This window comes from Hypanus sabinus, chromosome 3 (assembly GCF_030144855.1).
Source record: "Hypanus sabinus isolate sHypSab1 chromosome 3, sHypSab1.hap1, whole genome shotgun sequence".
Classification (NCBI taxonomy): domain Eukaryota; kingdom Metazoa; phylum Chordata; class Chondrichthyes; order Myliobatiformes; family Dasyatidae; genus Hypanus; species Hypanus sabinus.
The window spans coordinates 57,673,607-57,690,238 of NC_082708.1; the positions used below are offsets into that span (position 1 = coordinate 57,673,607).

General features: G+C 43.5%; 1 protein-coding gene across 1 annotated transcript in view; it reads right to left on the reverse strand.

Moving 5' to 3' along the window:
- slc9a2 (solute carrier family 9 member 2) overlaps nt 1-16,632 on the reverse strand; it is a 99,164-nt gene that overhangs the window by 36,208 nt on the left and 46,324 nt on the right. The window contains exon 6 of the mRNA XM_059964407.1: nt 1,431-1,520. Within this exon, the coding sequence (XP_059820390.1) occupies nt 1,431-1,520 (90 nt within the window). The remainder of the gene's footprint in view (nt 1-1,430; nt 1,521-16,632) is intronic.

Genomic DNA, 16,632 nt, shown 5'->3' on the forward strand with positions numbered 1-16,632 from the left:
TAATAGTATCAATGAAAGACTGCACCCAAAAGGGTGGACAACAAACTGTGCAAATAAAAAAGAGAAATAAAAGAGTAATAATAAATAAATAAACAATAATTATCAAGAACATGAGGTGAAGAGTTCTTGAAAATGAATCCATAAGTTGTGGGAACAGTTCAGTGATGGGCAAGTGAAGTTGAGTGCAGTTATACCCTTTGGTTCATGAGCCTGATGTTTGAAGGGAAATTCCTTCTGAACTTGGTGGTGTGAATGTTGAGGCTCATGTACAGTTCCTACTTCCTGATGGCAGCAGCAAGCAGAAGAGTATGACCTGGGTGGTGGGGGTCCCTGATGATGGATGCTACTTTCCTGCAACAATGCTTCAGGTAGATGTGCTCAATACTGGGGAGGGCTTTACCCATGATGGATCAGCATTGAGAAAAGAATGTAACTGAAGATCACAGACAATTGTTTCTTTAAAAATGCCCATCTCCAATTGGATTTTTGATCAAATTTATTAAATCATCCCAGGATTTCCATGGGTATTCCCATATACAGTGGATTCCAGTTAATTGGGCCATCAATCAATCGGGCCAGCTACTTATTTGGGACAACTCTTAAAGAAAAAGAAAACTACTCGAGAAAATAGCCAATATTCTCTTTGTTTATTTGGGACATTATGCTGCTTAATTGGGACAGGAAAGTGCTCCTGAACAGTTTCTAACTAGTGTCAGTTTCATGAACTTGCATGGCCATTAGACTCTACGCCATGCTTAGAGTGTTTTTAATAATGGCAGTTGCAGCATTTGTGTTCAAAAAGCAGTGATTTTTATCATTAATAGTTGCCAAGAAATCACTAAGATAAATCAGGACAGTTTTGTTTACTGTGGTTTCAAGCATTCTGGCTTGGTGATGCCGGAAACAGCTGGGAGTGAAAATGAAATGATTTCACTACTTTAACAAGTTAGGAACTACAATGGAATGGTACAATGAAAATTAAGATTTGGAAGTTGCAATTGAAACAGTAGTATTGTATGAAGATTCTCCAATATCTGCACTAGGTCTCTGCACTGATTTTGTTCATTAATCAGAGTACCAGTGCATAGGCTGGATGAATTCTTCCATTAATAACAATTAGGAACTAATAAACAGTTTTATAGCATTGTAGAAGTATTGTAGTGTTCCAATTTGTTCTGTGTGTCATTTAAATACATAATTTGTTATTCACTGAAATTTAATTTCTTTTTTTTGAATAACTTTTTAACTATTTCAATGAAACTTTGGCTAACTAAAGCAGCCTCCTAATTGGGCCAATGTGTACTAGTCCCAATTAAACAGAATCCACTGTACTTGAGTAGGGTATTTTGGAAAGTCTGTTACAAGTTGCTACTACATACTTACAAAGTTATAATACTCATGAACAACAATAACTGATACAAGCTACTTACTCGAATGTGAATCTCTTGGCTCACTGTTGGCTGGTTTTTATTTGATTTTTTAACTTCCAAGAACTCAACCAATGGGCGGATAGTCATTCCCTGAAAAGTGAAAAAAAATGTTGGTATTCAAAATTGTATTTCTGACAATCTTACTTGGGGAGTGTAAAACTTTAAACGTTAAGAGGTAGAAATCCATTGTGTGTTAATAGCACGTGGATTAATAAATATACTTTGAACTCGACTTCTGAAATCAAAAACCAACAGAACTCAATTTCAGAAGTCAAGTTACTATCTTGACTTATGAATTCCTTGTTGAAGTGTCTGTTTTTGAATCAGATTATACATAAAAGAAGTAATTTTTTTAATTTTTCCTTTTTGAATTAAGGTTTCATTTTCATTAGGTTTCGGCAATAACATTGTTTGACTCAGTTTATTTCTTAAGTAAGCTCTTAATTGAAAATAACAAAAAAGAGTGTTATTTGATATTTTATATTTATTCTTTAATTGTTCAAATGACCAATATACCTCCTTCATAACAATCTCCTATATATCTATTGCCTTTTTGATACCAATTTTATAAAAGTTGATTATCCATTGTAAAAGGACTAAGCCTGTTTTGAATCAGAGGACTCCTTGCTAATAAAGATCTCTTTATCTAATCATCAACATTTATCTTATTCCATAAATTAGTCAAATGTTTTAATATAAGAGATTCTTTCTTTTCCCATATCCATTTAGATTCCCATTTATATATAAAATCTTCTGATGTATTTTCTATCTTATCTAACTCTATTCTAATTCATGCCGGTTTATCTTCGTCAAAAAAGATGCAATAAATCTAAGTTGATTTACTTTATAATAATTCTTAAAGTTTAGAAGTCGTAACCCTCCTAGGTCAAATTTCCATGTCCGTTTTTCCAACGATATTCTCGACATCTTACCTTTCCAAAGAAATTTCCTCACATATTTATTTAACTCTTGAAAAAACTTCTGCGGCAGTTGTATTGGTAATGTTTGAAATAAATATTGTAATCTAGGGAATATATTCATTTTTACAGCATTGACTGGGAAATGGAATCTGTTCCAAAAATGGGAAACAGATTTGAATATTAAAATTGATGTAACAACTTGGTCAAGACTATGTCTTGATAGTATGACAAATACAATAAATGTCCAACTTAGATTAGTACAATACAATTTTTTACATCAATTATATAATTTACCACAAAAAATAAATAGATTAAACCAAATTTATCTGATCAATGTTTTTGATGCAATCAAGAAATTGGTACTTTCTTACATTCTACCTGGTCTTGTTTTAAAATTCAACCTTTTTGGATAAATTTAAGAGTTTTATTGGAACACAACTTCCACATAACCCAATATTATTTTTACTAGGTGACATTGAAGGGATAAAACCAAAACTTAAATTGAACAAATATCAGAAAGAATTCATAAAAATTGCATTGGCAGTAGCCAAAAAGGCTATTGCAGTTACTTGGAAATCGGATTCATACTTAAGTATGGATTGTTGGAATAATGAAAGTTTTAGCTGTATTCCACTTGAAAAAATTACTTATAATTTAAGGAATAAATATGACACATTTCTGAGTATTTGGCGCCCTTATTTACAAAAGAAAGGATTATATATATAGGTGCTCCAATGATAAAGATGTTGGTCCTCTGAGGAAAGACACAAATACATATATTAGTTATTTTGAATTCCATGGAGCATGTGGGGATCTTCCGATATCCAGGCAGTCTTTCTTTCTTTCTTCTTTCTTTTTTTTCCTTTCTTTTTTTTTAGATAGGGATGTTATGGGGAGAGTGGTTAAGGAGAGGAGGGAGTACTGATATTATTCTATAATTCCATTATATTCTATGTAACCAACTTGAAAATGGAATTTTTAAAAAAAAATTTAAAGTTACTATCTCAAATGTTGAACATATAAATAGGACAAAGTTTTATACCAAAAGTTCTTATTGCATTAGTAAAATGTTGTCCAAAATGGTTTTCAATGTTTCAGTCTTATGAATGTGACAGCAAATTCCTGTCCCAGTATTCTGGATGCCAGCCCATTGATCCAATAACACAAGCTGATATCCCACCAATGTTGCCATAGAATTTAATTCCACATAAAGTAAACTAAAGCAGGAATATCACAAGTAATTACAATACTGGGCTAAACCATACTATAACTATAAGACATAGGAACAGAATTAGGCCAGTCGGCCCATTGATTCTGCACTGCAATTTCACTGTTCGAGCGGTGGAAAGACATGTTGTAATGCGTGCATCTGTACACCGCCCAGGGGGAGGGACTGTACCATCGATTGCGAGACATTATCGCTCAGGGTTGTGGACTATATATATTTTTTTGAGTGAATATGCTTCTTTGCTTGATATTTTGAATTATGTTACTCACTGTTTGTCAATATTTGCTTGCTATTTTGAATGATTTTCACTTTGGTCCCAGAGGAATGATGTCTTGTTCAGCAGTATCTATGTATGGTTTGAATGATAATTAAACAATTTTATTTAATTTTATTTGATTTATGAATTCTTAGTTGCTATCAGTTGGTTTTTAACAGCTTCCCAATTTTCTAATTGCAAAGCTTTCAAAGAACAACTAATTTTTGTTCTATTCTAGGTCCTCTTTTTTGCTTTTACATTGGCTGAAACTGCCCTAGTCAGTCATAGTGGCACCATCCTGTATTTAGAATACTTCTTCTTCTTTGAGATGTATCCATCCTGCACTTTCCAAATTGCACCCAGAAACTCCAGCTGCTGCTCTGCCATTATCCCCGCCGGTGTCCACTTCCAATCAACTTTGGCCAGCTCCCCTTTCATATTTCCCTTTACTTTAGTTTCTTCCTCTTAAAATAGAGGGTGAATTATGTCACATTATGATCACTGCCTCCTAGGGACCCCTTTACCTTAAGCTTCCTAATCGAATCCAGTTCATTACACAACACCCAATCCAAGTGGGCTCAACCACGGGTTGTTCTAAAAAGCCATCTCGTAGGTATTCTACAAATTCTCTCTCTTGGGATCCAGCACCAACCTGATTTCCCAATCCACCTTCGTATTGAAATCCCTTTTGACTATCCTAACATTAGAGATCAGTTTCTATCTCACATTGTAAATTGTAGCCTGTATTCAGAGGCCTGAATGTAATTCCCATCAGGTCTTTCTTTTCTTGCAGTTTCTTAACTCTATTTCATCATGATTCTATATCTTCTGATCCTATGTCACCTCTCTCTAAGGATTTGATTTCATTTTTCACCACACCTCCCTCTCTGCCTACCTACCTGTCCTTTCAATACAATGTGTATCCTTGGACGTTAAGCTCCCAATTATAATCTCTTCCAGGCACAACTCTGTGATGCCCACAGTGTCATACCTGCCAATCTCTAACTGTGCTTCAAAATCATCTACCTTATTCTGCACACTGCCTACATTCAAATACAACACCTTCAGTCCTGCATTTGTCACTCTTTTTTTGTTTCTGTCCCTCTATTACAATGCAACTCATCCTATTGACTGCAATTTTGCCCTATCACCTGCCTGTCCTTCCTAACAGTCTCACTGTCTCTGCTTGTATATCAACTGCCCATCTTCAACCCTTTCACACAGTCAAGTTGGATTGGACACTCCTCAAAAATCCGAGCAAACCTGCCCACACAGATATTGGCCCCTTTCGGGTTCAGGTGTAACCCAGCCCCTTTGTACGAGACATATCTTCCCCAGAAGGGATCCCAATTAACCTGAAATCTGAAGCCTCATCTCCAGCACAAATTCATAGCCACACATTTATTTGCCAAAATCACTCTATTCTTACACTCACTGCCACATGGTACAGTCAATAATCCAGAGATTACTACCCTGGAGATCTGGCTTTTCAGATTTCTACCTAGCTCCCTAAATTATCTCTTCAACACCTCCCTTTTGCATTGTTACCCACTCTGGCTCTTATGTGAATCATGACCTACTGAAGAAGTGCCGCTCAGGCACTTAAGAATGTTTAATAAAATCTGCTTTTACCATCATCACCCACAGCTGATAAATTGATACCACAACAGAGATTTAATCAACAGAAGAGAAAGCTTCCTTAAAATAAAACATCATACTGATAATCCCCAAACTTTTCAGAGTCCCATCATCAAATAATCCTGTTCAAAGTAACATAATTTCACACTTCTACATTCCAAATTGTAAAACAGGCATTAGCTAGGAAGAAGAAAACAAATACAACTCTGTCAAATTCAGTTGGATCAGCAAATAATTGTTCTGTTGTAGTGATGTACAACATACAGAGCTAGAAACAACAACACACAGTCAGTAATTTGTTTCGAGACTAGTTTATTCAAACTTTGCGGCGCTGGCATTAATCCCCAGTTCGCGCCCCCTCCGAGCGGAAATGACGTCAGAGGTGTATTACCAAAGTCTCTCCCCGCACGTGGGCTATTTGTGAGCTGGTTCACCTGCACATAAAGTGGGTCGCCACATAACCCCCCCTCCCCCCAGAACCAGTGATACATGCCCCAATGTCCACAGTCTGGATCAGTCTCTGTTTGGCCATCTGCCTATGCGCCTTGGTGCCTGAACCTCAACCGGCTGCACCAAGTCCACATGGGCTGGTTTGAGTCGGTCCATCGGGAGAACCTTCTCTTTCCCCCCAATGTCCAGAACGTACGTGGACCCGTTGTTCCTGATCACCTTGAACGGCTCCTCGTACGGCCACTGTAGCGATGCCCGGTGTGCGCCCCTTCGTACAAACACAAACTGCAGGTCGTTGGGTACATGTGTCGGGGTCAGTCCGTGCTGTGAAGTCGGCACGGGGGCCAGGTTGCCGAGCCTTTCACGTAGTCTGTCCAGGACTGCTGCAGGTTCTTCCTCTTGCCCCCTTGGGGCTGGTATGAACTCTCCCGGGACGGCCAGGTGTGCGCCATACACCAACTCGGCCGACGAGGTGTGCAGATCTTCTTTGGGTGCTGTGCAAAGTCCAAGCAGGACCCAGGGAAGCTCTCAGGTGGGCCATGAGAGCCGACTTCAAGTGACGGAGGAAGTGTTCCACTAGTCCGTTCGACTGTGGGTGGTAGGCAGTAGTGTGGTGTAGCTGCATTCCCAACAGGCTGACCACAGCCGACCACAGGCTGGAGGTGAGCTGGGCGCCTCTGTCAGGGGTAATGTGGGCCGGTACCCTGAAGCGTGCTACCCAGGTTGCAATCAGCTCTCGGGCGCAGGAATCGGCAGATGTGTCGGTGAGCGGGACCGCCTCTGGCCACCTCGTGAACCAGTCTACCATAGTTAAGAGGTACCGCGCTCCTCGGGGCAATGGTAGGGGCCCCACGATATCCACATGAATGCGGTCAAACCTCAGGCAGGTGGGTTCAAACTGCTGCGGCGGGGCTTTAGTGTGCTGCTGCACCTTGGCTGTTTGGCACTGCACGCAAGTTCTGGCCCATTCACTGACCTGCTTGTGAAGTCCGTGCCACGCGAACTTGCTGGAGACCAGCCGGACGGTTGTCCTGATAGATGAGTGCGCCAAACCGTGTATGGAGTTGAAAACTCGCCGCCGCCAGACTGCCGGGATGATGGGGCGAGGTTGGCCGGTAGCCACGTCGCACAGGAGGGTCCTCTCACCTGGGCCTACAAAGAAGTCTTGCAGCTGCAAACCCGAGACTGCGGTCCTGTAGCTGGGCATCTCCTCGTCTGCCTGCTGCGCCTCGGCCAGTGCTGCATAGTCCACCCCCAGGGGCAAGGCCTGGACAGCTGGTCTGGAGAGTGCGCCCGCCATAACGTTATCCTTTCCTGAGACATGCTGGATGTCCATCGTGTACTCGGAGATTTAGGACAGATGTCGCTGCTGGCAAGCTGACTGGGGATCGGATGCCTTCATGAACGCGAAGGTCAACGGTTTGTGGTCCGTGAACGCGGTGAATGGCCTGCCTTCTAAGAAGTACCTGAAATGCCGGATTGCCAGATACAGTGCCAACAGCTCCCGGTCGAAGGCACTGTATTTGAGTTCGGGTGGTCGTAGGTGCTTGCTGAAGAACGGCAGGGGTTGCCAGCGCCCCTCGATGAGGTGCTCCAGCACCCCACCGACTGCTGTGTTGGATGCATCCACTATGAGGGCGGTTGGAACATCCATTCTGGGGTGCACCAGCATCGCGACATCTGCCAAGGCTTCCTTGGCTTCAATGAAAGTGACTGCGGCCTCCTGGTCCCAAGTAATGTCCTAGCCTTTATCCGACATCAGGGTGTACAAAGGGCACATGAGGGGAGGAAACGGTGGTAGAAATTCACCATACCAACGAACTCCTGCAGGCCTTTGACTGTGTTGGGCCAGGCAACGTGGTGGATAACATCTACCTTAGCGGGCAGTGGTGTTGCCCCATCTTTGGTAACCCTGTGGCCCAGGAAGTCGATGGTGTCGAGACCAAACCGGCATTTGGCCGGGTTGATCGTGAGGTCGAAATCACTCAGGCGGGAATAGAGCTGGCAGAGGTGGGACAGATGCTCCTGACGACTACTGCTGGCTATGAGGATGTCGTCCAAATAGACGAACGCAAAGTCCAGGTCGCGTCCATTAGCTGCTGGAACGTCTGTGCGGCATTCTTCAGGCCGAATGGCATTCAGAGGAATTCAAACAGGCCGAACAGGGTGATGAGTGCTGTTTTGAGGATGTCTTCAGGGTGTACCGGGATTTGATGGTATCCCCGGACGAGATCTACCTTAGAAAAGATTCTTGCCCCATGCAGGTTTGCTGCAAAGTCCTGTATGTGCGGCACCGGGTAGCGGTCTGGAGTTGTAGCCTCGTTCAGTCTGCGGTAGTCGCCGATGGTCTCCAGCCCCCTGTTGCTTTGGGCACCATGTGCAGGGGGGAGGCCCATGGGCTATCGGACCTCCATACGATCCCCAATTCCTCCATCCTCTTGAACTCCTCCTTCGCCAGGCAGAGCTTTTCTGGAGGTAGCCTTCGTGCGCGGGCATGGAGGGGTGGTCCCTGGGTCGGGGTGTGGTGCTGTACCCCTTGTCTGGGCATGGTTGCCATGAACTGTGGTGCCAGAATCAATGGAAAGTCTGCCAGGATTCTGGTGAATTTGTTGTCTGACAGCGTGATGGAGTCCAGGTGTGGGGCCAGCAACTTGACTTCACCCAGGGAAAGTGTCTGGAAATTCTCTGCATGTACCAGTCTTTTCCCTTGCAAGTCGACCGGCAGGCTGTGAGCTCGCAAGAAGTCCACCCCCAGGAGTGGTGGGGCCACATGAACCGGCTGGCGCCGAACTGCAGCTGCACTGAGCGGGTGCCGTAGGTCCGTATCGTGCTGCCGCTTGCGGGCCTCAGGGTGGGTCCTGGCTTCCTGTTGCGGGTGTCGTACCCTGTCGGGGGTAAGAGACTGATTTCCGCTCCGGTGTTGACCAAGAAGCAGTGTCCCGACCGTTTGTCCCAGACATACAAGAGGCTGTTCTGGTGACCAGCCGCCATAGCCATTAGCGGCAGCTGACCCTTGCAGGGCGGGTGACAATGGCGGGCTTCTGTGCCCCACCGCTGGCGGTAGAAACACCACTGTTCACTGGCCTCTTTGCTCCTGCCTCTGTGTTGTGTGCGTCCCCTTGCGAGGCCTGGTCTGGTCTGCTGTTGGGCGCGTGGCCTGGTAATCTGACCGACGGATGCCACGCTCTCCCTCTTGGCTTTCTACAGCATGTCTGCCCGGGCCGCCACCTTCCAGGGGTCACTGAAATCTGCATCGGCCAGCAGCAGATGTATGTCCTCGGGCAGTTGCTCCAGGAGCGCTTGCTCAAACATGAGGCAAGGCTTGTGTCCGTCAGCCAGGGCCAGCATCTCATTCATTAATGCTGATGGCGGCCTTAATTAATGCTGAATGCTGATGCACCTGCACCATCCAGGTGCAGCAGGCGGGCACCCCGCTCACGCCGTGAGAAGCCAAAGGTCCCAATGAGAAGCACCTTGAATGCTTCATATTTGCCTTCTTCCGGGGGTGACTGTATGAAATCTGCAACCTGTCTCCTGGTCAATGGCGCTCACCACATAATAGTAACTCGTGGAATCAGAAGATATCTGCCGAATCTGGAACTGGGCTTCTGCTCGGCTAAACCACACGTGTGGTCGCAGCGTCCAGAAAGTCGGCAGTTATAGCGAAACTGTGTGAACAGATGAAGAGTCGGTCACCTTTGGTCCAAATCCCGTTTGGACTGTCGGGGTCACCAATGTAGCGATGTACTACATACAGAGCTAGAGACAACGACACGCAGTCGGTAAGTCGTTTCGAGACTAGTTTATTCAAACTTCGCAGCGCTGGCGTTTAATCCCTAGCGCCCCCCCTCTCCGGGCGGAAATGACATCAGATGTGTATTACCATAGTCTCTTCCCGCTATTTGTGAGCTGGTTCACTTGCGCAGAAAGTGGGTCGCCACACCGCATCTTACCTCCATCTCCATCTTGGTCCCAAAACATGTTAAAATGATCTATCATTTGCTTTGAATTTAGATCTCCAGATTACTGCTACTCTTTATTAGGGATCATCCTGAGTAGTCCAGTACTAGTTTTAAAAGCCATCTTGTCCATATCCAATAAACCGTCTTACATGCAGTTTTCAGAAGTGAATGAAATTCTCCACACTGGGATTGAACAGAGCTGGTTTCCATGGCTACGCAAGTCCAGGGAAGACAATCTCTGGCCCTGCCAAACTTGTGAGATGGAGGCATGAGCCCCTCCCCTAAACCCCTTGTTTGTGTGGATGCTGCATAATTTGCTACCCTATTACAAATTAATGCCATGAAACAACAGACAGTACACTGCATACGATTAAAGGAATTATATTTATGAATCTTAACTAAAGGGTTAGTAAAGAATTACGAAGAAAAGGCCCCATTCTAATTAAACAGTCAAATGTGTGCAAGTTGGAGCTCATCTTGAACTTCTCTGTCACTCGCACGCTGGGCCCACAGTCATGAAAGTCTCTCACAATCCATCTCGAACAAACGGGTCTCCCATCAGATCATATGCTATGACTGATTCTCCCCAGCATCTCCTCTCTTCATCTCCTTTCGAACAAAAGCCCAGGACCAACCTTTTTGTCCCTAACCAAGAAAAACCTCCCGCTAATTCGATGGTACACATTGCACATCATCCCTTATCTTCAACAATAACCGAAACAGGCTGAAAGCAGAATGCACAGCTCTTACAGGGCTGCTGAATGAAATACCTACAGCAGAACAGTAAAGATATGAATCAGGGCATTACACTTGTACAGAGATCAGTTCGATCTCCTGTGTAGAGCATTTCATTCACTTTTGAAAATTGCATGTAAGATGTTTTATTGGATATGGACAGAGATGGGGAGAGAGGATTGAATGAGATGCATTTCCTAACCTTATCATTTACATTTCTCATGCTCAGTGTTGATCACCTCAGTGAAATCCATTACAAATTTTGCTAAATCATTTATTTTGCTATATCAATTGCACTTGAGAAGGTTGTGATGAGCTATTGAACTGTTGTGGACCTTGCATTGAAAGTGACTTTCCCACCCACAGTGTCATTAGGGAAAGGAATTCTGAGCTTTTAGCCCCAGCAGAGACAAAGGGGCACCAAGTAATTTTAACAGGAGCCTGCAGGTGGACCTGTTCTCTTGCAATATTGTTTATATAGTTGAGGTTCCGGATGTGTGAGATCCCTTGACACAAACAAGAGAAATTCTGCAAATGCTGAAAATCCAAGCAACACACACAAAATGCTGGAGGAACTCAGCAGGCCAGGCAGCATCTATGGAAAAAAGTACAATCAACATGTTGGGCCAAAACCCTTCGGCAAGAACTCTTGAAGAAGTTCTCATAAGTTTCTGCAGTGCAGCTTGAAGATGGTACACACATCTGGCAATCTGTTGATGGGTGAAGTAAACACAGAGAATGGTGGATGGAGTATTATTGAATATTGATGGCCATTGAAATTATTGTTGGAGCTCCATTCATACAGTAGGTAAAGACTATTCCTATGTACACCTAACTTGACTCAAAGATGGTGCCCAAGAAGAGTGTGGTAACCTGCCTCAATGATTATTGCCCAGTGGCACTTACATCCACAGTGATGAAGTTTTTTGAGAGGCTACTGTTGAAACATAGCAGCTCCTGTCTGAGTGGTGACTTACATCTGCTCCAATTTACCTACCAATGCAACAGGTCTACAGCTGTTGCCATCTCACTGGCTCATCACTGGAACATCTGGACAGCAAAGATGAATACATCAATTACAGCTCAGCATTTAATGTCATCATCCCCTCTAAGACCTGGGTGTCAATACACCCTTATATAATTGAATCCTGGATTTCCTTACTTGCAGGCCCCAGTCAGTTTGGATTGGGAAAACATCTCCTTCACAATCTCTGCCAGTACAGGTGCACCACAGGGATGTGTGCTTCGCCTCCTGAACTTCGACTTAAGGACCCTATGACTTCGTGGCTAAGTGCAACTTTAATACCATATTCAAGTTTGCTGATGGCCTCACTGTTGTGGGCCATATCAAAAGTGATGATGAATCAGCATACAACAGGGAGATTGAAAATTTGGCTGAGTGGTGTCATAACAACAACCTCTCACTCAATGTCAGCAAAACCAAGTAACTGATTTTAGACTTCAAGAGAGGGAAAACCAGAGGTCCATGAGCCATTCCTCATCAGAGGATCAGAGGTAGAGAGAGAACTTTAAATTACTGGGTGTTACTATTTCAGAGGACCTGTCCTGGACGCATCATGTAAATGCAATTGCAAAGAAAGCATGGCAGTGCCTCTGCTTCCTTAGGAGTCTGTGGATATTCAGCATGACATCAAAAAATTTGACAAATTTATATCGATGTGTAGCAGAGAATATTGACTGGCTGCATCATGGACTGGTATGGAAACACCAATGTCTTTGAACAGAAAGCACTAGAAAAGGTAGTGGATTTGGCACAGTACCTCACAGGTAAAGCCTACTGAACCATTGAGCACATCTACACAAAATGCTGTCATAAGAAAGCAGCATTCATCATCAGGGATCTTCACCACCCAGGCCAGGCTCTTTTCTCACTGCTACCTTCAGGAATAATGTACAAGAGCCTCTGGACTAACACCACCAGATTCAACAACAGTTACTATACCTCAACTATTCAGGCTTTTGAACAAAAGATGACGACTACATAGACTCTATTTGGTGGCCTCACAACCAATGATCTCACTTAAGGACCTTTTATCTTGATATTTCATGCTCTTGTTATGTATTGATAATTATTTATATCCGCATTTGCACAGTCTTTTGTCTTCGATGCTCTTGCTCTTTCATTGATCCTCTTTACAGTTACTGTTCTATAGATTTGCTGAGTATGGCTGCAGGAAAAAAGATTCTCAGGGTTGTATGAGATGCCATTTGTGTACACTATAATAAATTTTACTTTGAACTTTGGTTATTTAAACATTTGAGAGTATCTGTCCTGGTTCCAGCACGCAAGTGCCATTACATACAAATGCATGGCAGCACCTCTACTTTTTTTTTAAGAAGTTTGAGAAGATTCAGCATGTCATCTAAAACTATGACAATCTTCTATAGATGTGTTGCGAAGGGTATATTAACTGGTTGCATTATGGCTTAGTATGGAAACACCAATGCTCTTGAATGGAAAAACCTTCAACAAGTCGTGGACACAGTGTAGTCCATAATGAGTGAAGTACTCCCCACATTGTCACATCTTCAATTATATCATAAGAAAGCAGCATCCACCATCAACAATGCCCACCGTCCAGGCCATGCTTAGTTCTCACTGCTGCCATCAAAGAGGTGGTAATTATAGAACTTACTTTTGCACCCACCTCAAAACTGACAGCTTGACGATATAATTTTGACTTGCAGCAATTACTAGTTACATAAGTTACTGAAATGGCTCACACCACTCCTTCAACAGTACAAGTAGACAAACTTCAACAATTTACACAAGTCAAGATAAATTAGTGCCATTTGTGTCAGACTAAATAAACTAAGCAGAGGAGTAGCCAAGTAAAGAGTAACATCTGGAGCGAGGAACATACTCTGTTACAACTGAGCATGTAGTCTGTGTAATGAATTATCAAACAGTCCCCAGAGTCTTAATAGAGAGCCTCAGCCTAATTAGCGTGCAGCTATACAATGCAGATTTGGCTTAGATCGACAATCATACATAAATCTTGCTGGGACATGGTATTCAGTCTTATAGTTAACTATTTTAGGAGGGATTGCAAATACAGAGTACATGAAGGATTTATCAAAATAGAGTCACGCATACAGGAAGCTATTAGAAAAGACAGTAATAAATCCTTTAGACAGAGAATAACAAGATGAGATTTGTTGATATTCAAAGTCAATGTTTTCAAGATTCATCATTGTTTAATGTCATTTCTCGTACACAAGTGTAAGAAGAATGACTTACTCCGGATATGATGCAGCACCAAAGAACGGCAAAAGAGGACAATAAGGTCACAATAATAATGATAAAGAAAACACACAAAATATATGATAGCTTATCTACGTAGATTGATTGTATGTCTATAAAATGACGCAAGGCTCTACATAAGGTGACTGACAGGAAATAATAAAGTAGTGATGAAGTTAGTGGGTTGATCAACCTTACTGCTTGAGGAGAGTAACTGTTGTTGAGTCTGGTGCTCCTAGTGTGGATGCTATGTAGCTTTCTCCCTGACAGGAGTGGGACAAACAGTCCATGAGCAGGATGGGTGGGATCCTTCATGACGTTACCAGCCCTTTTCCGGCACCTTTCTGCAGTATAAGTCCTTGATGACAGGTATGCCGATGTGAGTGATGCACTGGGCATTTTTGACCACCCATTGCCGAGTTTTCCTGTCCATCGCTGTACAGGTTCAGTATAGTGAAGCAGCTGGTTAGGATGCTCTCTACTGCTTACCCGTAGAATGACATGAGAATGGCTGTGCAAAATCCAGCTCTCTTTAGCCTCCTCAGAAAGTAGGCACATTGGTGAGCTTTCCTGACTGCGTTGGATGTGATGTGGGACCATGAGAGATTGTGCACGATGTGCACTTCCAGTAATTTGAAACTGTTTGCAGTTTCCACAGTCATACTGCAGATATAAAAGTGGGTGTGAATGGTGCAAATTCTCCTGAAGTTGATAACCATCTCCTTTGTCTTGTTGACATTAAGGAAGGGGTTATTGACCTGGTGCCAGGACTTGAACTCCACCTCCTCTCTGTAGGCTCTCTCCTCATTGTTGGTGATGAGCCCCACCACTGTTGTGTCTCTGACGAAATTGAAGATGCGATTGCTCAGGTGTTTAGTTATGCAGTCATGTGTGAGCAGAGTGTACAGCAATGGGCTCAGCACACAGCCGGGGGGTGGGGGGCACCCATATTGAGAATGATGAGAAAGGAGCAGCTGTGCATCCTAACTGGCTGAGGTCTGTTCATTTGGAAGTCCAACACCCAGTTGTACAGTGGTGTATTTAGACCGATGAGTACAAATACGTTCAAAGTTCAAAGTAAATTTTTTATCAAAGTAAATATATGTCACGTACACAACCCTGAAATTCATTTTCTTGTGGGAATACTCAATAAATCCATGATAGAATCAATGAAAGACTGCACCAACTTGAGCGTTCAACTAGTGTGTAAAAGACAACAAACCTTTTGCAGAAAGAAATAATAATAATAAATAAATATCAAGAACATGAGATGAAGAGTCTTTGAAAGTGAGTCCATAGGTTGTGGGAACAGTTCAGTGATGGGGCAAGTGAAGCTGAATGAAGTTATCCCCTTTGGTTCAAGAGCCTGATGGTTGACGGGTAATAACTCTTCCAGACCTGGTGGTGTAAATCCTGAAGTTCCCATACGTACTTCTTGATGGTATCAGAGAGAAGAGAGCATGACCTGGGTGGGTGGTGGTTCCTGATTATGGATGTAGCTTTCCTGTGACAAGGCTTCATGTAGATGTGTTCAATACTTGGGAGGGCTTTACACGTGATGGACTGGGCCATATCCACTACCTTTTGTTGGATTTTCCAATCAAGGGCTTTGGTAAATCCATACCAAGTTGTGATGCAACCAATCAATCTACTCACCTGCATGCATCTATAGAGGTTTGTCAAAGTTTTAGCTGTCATGTTGAATCTTCGCAAACTCCTAAGGAAGAAGAGGCATTGCCACACTTATTTTGTAATTGCACTTACAAAGTAACTGGTCCTCTGAAATAATAACATGGAGGCATTGAAAGTTGCTGACTGTCTCCACCTCTGATCCCCCATCAGGATTGGTTCACGGATCTCTGGTTTCCTTCTCCTGAAGTCAATAATCAGCTCCTTGGTCTTGCTGACACTGAGTAAGAGGCTGTTATTATGGCACCACTCAGCCAGACTTACAATCTCCCTTCTATATGCGGTTCATCAGTGTGGTGAACTATGTGCCTGTCTGGACACGCCCCCTGCTGACTGCTCCTGTGGCTCCTCCCACAGGCCCCTGTATAAAGGCGATCTGAGGCCTGACACTCGGCCTCAGTCTCCAGGACATAGTATGGTGGTCACTCACTCCTGGTTCCTTCTTCCAGTCAATAAAAGCCAATATCTCGCCTTACGTCTCAGTGTGAGTTATTGATGGTGCAACAATCAGCAGCTTTGATTTGGCCTACACCGACGGTGTCGTCAGAAAATTTGAATATAGCATTGGAGCTGTGCTTAGCCACATACTCAGAACTATGAAGCAAGTAGAACAGGGGCTAAGCACACAACCTTGTGGTGCACCTGTGCTGATGGAGATCATGGAAAAGATGTGCTTGTCAATCTGAACTGACTGAGGTCTACAAGTGTGGAAATTGAGAATCCAATTGCACAAGGATGTATTAAGGCCAAGGTCTTGAAGCTTTTGGATTAGTTTTGAGAGAATTGCAAGCTGCAGTTGATAATGAGCATCCTGTTGTCTGCATCTTTGTTTTCCAGATGTTCCAGCATTGAGCAAAGAGCCAATGAAGTGGCATCTGCAGTGGATCTGTTGTGCTGGTAGACAAACGGGAGCAGATCCAACACACACAAAATGCTGGAGGAACCCAGTGGGCCAGACAGCATCTAGGAAAAGAGCACAGTTGACGTTTTGGGCCATGGAAGAAAAAAGAAAGTGGGGAGAGGGGGGAGGATCACCAGAGGGAGGTGATGGGGAGGGGG